Here is a 3552-nt window from a genome sequence, read left to right as displayed (position 1 = left end):
CTTGGGGGTCCCTGTAGCAGCGCCTGAAACCGGAGCCGCGGGGCGGGGCCGGCGCGGGCCGCAGCGGAAACGCGGAGCGCGGAACCGCGGAGCGGGCGCGGCGCGGGCGGTGCCGGGGAAACCCGGAGAGCGGAGTGGCGGACGGGACGGAGCGGGGCTGCCCCGGGGCAGGGCCGGCCAGGGGTTGGTGGCAGGGTGGCACGGCAGGAGAGGCTCTGCGACATCCAGCTGGCACCGCTGGAGTCACCGCAGGGACTGGGGAGCCTGCCCATGTCCCTGCTAATAGCCGGGGAGAGTCCCAGAATTAAGGGACCTTCAATGTATAGAAGTTCTTCCTCGTGTGGAGGTGAAACATCTTGTGTTCTAGTTCATGGCCATTGCTCCTCATCATGTTGCTGGGCACCATGAAAAGACTCTGGCACCATCCCCTTGACACCTGGCTTTGAGATAGTTACATGGATTCATGAGAGCCCCTTTCTCTTGTCTGGAATTAATCAGCCCCTCTTCCCGTTGGAGATGTTCAGACCCAAAATCATCTTTGTGGCCCTTCACTGAGCCCTCTCCACCAGCTCCATGTCTTTCTCATACTGAGGAGCCCAGAACTGGACACAGCATCCTAGATGTGGCCTCACAAATAGAGGGGTAGGATTGTGTGTGCTCAGGGTGCAGCCACGCTCAGGGAGAGGGAAATTCCCGCTCAGGGAGAGGGAAATTCTTCAGCAAAACACCCTGCACACCATGAGTGCAAATATAGAAACAGCACTACAGGCCAGCCCTGGGCAATGCAGTCACTGTTCAAGCATGACCATGGCACAGCATCACCCAAGATAGAACATCACCAAAGAAAAAAAAAATCCTACAAATTCAGCTAAGGCGTATATAATTTTTAAAATTTATTCTGGGGCAAAACTTTCTCTGGGAGAACGTTCAGCTGCCTTATGGCTCTCCAACACTTAAGGAAAATGTAAAATCCTGTATTTGCTATTTACTAGCCCCCTGCTGCCATGGGACTGTCGAGCAGTCCCAGCAGATGGTGCTGTGATCCTTCTCCTGCTCAGATAATTCCTCCTCTCTGAGCATCGAACCTCCTGCAGCCCGGTGGACTAGGGCCAGACACACTCAGCTCCAGGGAAGCTGCAGCTGTGGGCACACCCAAAGCTCCACTGGGTTTGGGTTTTCTCTGTCCTCGGCAGCCCCAGCCATCCCAATCTGCCTGTGGAGGTCTTTGTAGTACCTTCTTCAGGTTCCTAGGAAGAGATGGGTCTGCACCCAAGTTTATTGCTTCACACAAAGGTGCATCCCTGGCTGAAGGATGTAAATCCTGTCAGCAAGCTCTTTCCTCCATCTGCAACCATGCAGATTGTCAGGGTAAGTGTCTGGATTTTAGCAAAGTTAAGGTGCTGAGATTCATAGGAAGGATGGTTCAGTCTGGCAAGGTTGAGGCTTCAGTGCACTGTGGAAATTCACTGATTGTGCAGCCCCTGCCCAGATCAGATCCAATGCAATGCCTACAGATGGATGGGTTTGAAACTTTTCCCTCAATTAGCTTTGTCCAACAGTGAGGTCAGCTACCTAAAAATGACATCAGCCCCCCCCCACAGCAACAGCCTATTCACAGTGTGAGCTTCTCTGCACACAAGTAGAGGACAGATAAATCAAGGCTCAGCAGGGCTCAGAAAGGGAACTATGCACTGGGGTTGTTTATGGTTTCTGTTTCCCTGCTATTTCACCCCTGACAGCAACAGGTTAATGTTTCCTTGTGCCCTCTCAAAGGTATTGTAAACCCCAGCCTGTTCACATTTGTTAAATGCTTGAGATTTGCAGTTAAAAGACCAAAGTAGATTTAAACATACACATATAACTATGCACCACATCACTGAAATAAACTCCAGTGAATAGTCACAGATAACACCAACTGCTCACCAGTTCACTGCCTCCCTGTAGCCCATTTTGCCTTAACTCATGCTGCCTCATTAACAGATTTCATAATCTGAATTTCAACTTGTAGCTGTTTATAGCACTCATCCCTATGGGTTCTGTGTGTCCCTACAGGCAGCACAGTTATAAACTCCCAGGGAGACATTAATCATGGCTATACTGGTGAGGTTATGTCCTCTGGGCAATAAGGCTACTAGGACAAAAATAAAGTTCCTTTTGTGCCTGGAATGTAAAGATGAACATGCTGGCAGGTACCTCAGTATAGAATAATATAAAGCTGAAGAATTTGTGATAAATGTTTCTTCAACACCTTGTCTATGGGGCATTTTCAACTCAGAGTAAGATAAGTCTATGGAACAGCTCTAAAGTCTTTGGTGCAAGAAAAGCCAGTGTATTTTCTGGTTGTTCCTCTTGACAAAGCAAGAGCCAGCAGAGTTTTTGGGCTATGAAGATGAATGGTTTCACATAATATCAATACACTAACTTTGGACCTAGTCCACTGTGATTATTAATAAGGTAATGCATAACATATGTCAAAGCAAAGGCTGTCAAATCTGCCTGACAACTGCTCCCATCTCAATCATATGGACTGGCAATGGGGGCAGGTTTTTTCCATAATGTAAAGCAATTCCTACCAAGTGCAGATTGCACCTCACAGAAGGCTCAGTTTCAAGCAGATGCCAGACTCTCACTGTTCATCTGGAGAGAGACACAGTACGTGAACAGAGTGAAGAACTCGTGATTCAAAATAAACTCTTCCATTTCTCAGCAGCAGAGGCAGTGCAGAACTGCAGAGTGCTCACCTGTGGGTACCAGGGGCTCCAGCAGGGCTGGAGTTTCACAGTCCTGAATCTCATTGAAACTCAAAGTCCTGAGATTCACAGTGGCAGCAGCACAGGCAGGTTTGTGCATGTAACACCCCTTTCCATTCCAGGAGGTGATGGACACAGTGCCAGGAGGCTGAGGGACATTCCAGAGCAAGTCCACAGGGGATGGGACTGCTGCCACTGTGTGTGTCAGAATGGAGCCCATGTGCTGTGCAAGGACCAGGCTGAGCATGAGACAGGACAGCTAAGAATTACTTTTGTACACACATTAATTTATATATTATCAGGAATAAGTGATTGTTTTGTTGTTGAGGAATTCTTTCCCCATTTAATTTTTAGGGAAAAAAAAAATCCCATTCTTTTCCCATCATGAACAGTTACTGCAAACATTTCTCCAAATGTGTCAGTGAAAAGACTGTTCCTGGTAGACCTGTCACAAACAGATTTGTCCCATTAATAAGTTAGAGAGGAAAAAAAACTCACACGGAACAGACATTTGCAAGGCTTTTATCATTTGGCCAGAGAGCAAAACAAGCCATCAAGGAATCAACATCAAATATATCTGCAGGAGCACCACTGCACTTGGAGTACCACTAAAGCTTCAGGGCTTGCTCCAGGATGTTCTCATCCAGCACCTGGTGAGGGAGGGTCACCCTCAGGGAGCCGTTTTCCTTCATGGCCTGGCAGATGGTTTCATAAGCAAAGGCATTGCCCGACCAGCAGCGCCTGGCGACCTGTCAGACAGCAGAACGGAGGGTGCAAAAATCAGACTTTCCTCTTGCCACAT

General features: G+C 48.5%; 1 protein-coding gene across 4 annotated transcripts in view; it reads right to left on the bottom strand.

The window, feature by feature from the left end:
• Window positions 1-3068: 3068 nt before the first annotated feature.
• The window catches only part of UROC1 (urocanate hydratase 1), a 36173-nt gene continuing 35689 nt past the window's right edge, over window positions 3069-3552 (bottom strand). For 3 of the 4 annotated variants that reach the window (XM_064724315.1, XM_064724313.1, XM_064724314.1), the window contains one exon: window positions 3244-3499. In XM_064724315.1, the coding sequence (XP_064580385.1) occupies window positions 3359-3499 (141 nt within the window). In that variant the 3' untranslated portion in view covers window positions 3244-3358. Of the gene's footprint in view, window positions 3500-3552 lie in introns of all 4 variants that reach the window. The other variant, XM_064724312.1, reaches the window with a different exon arrangement.

This window comes from Zonotrichia leucophrys, chromosome 12 (assembly GCF_028769735.1).
Source record: "Zonotrichia leucophrys gambelii isolate GWCS_2022_RI chromosome 12, RI_Zleu_2.0, whole genome shotgun sequence".
NCBI classification, from domain to species: Eukaryota; Metazoa; Chordata; class Aves; order Passeriformes; family Passerellidae; genus Zonotrichia; species Zonotrichia leucophrys.
Note: the sequence above shows the minus strand (reverse complement) of the source record. Positions and strands in the feature narration are given on the sequence as shown.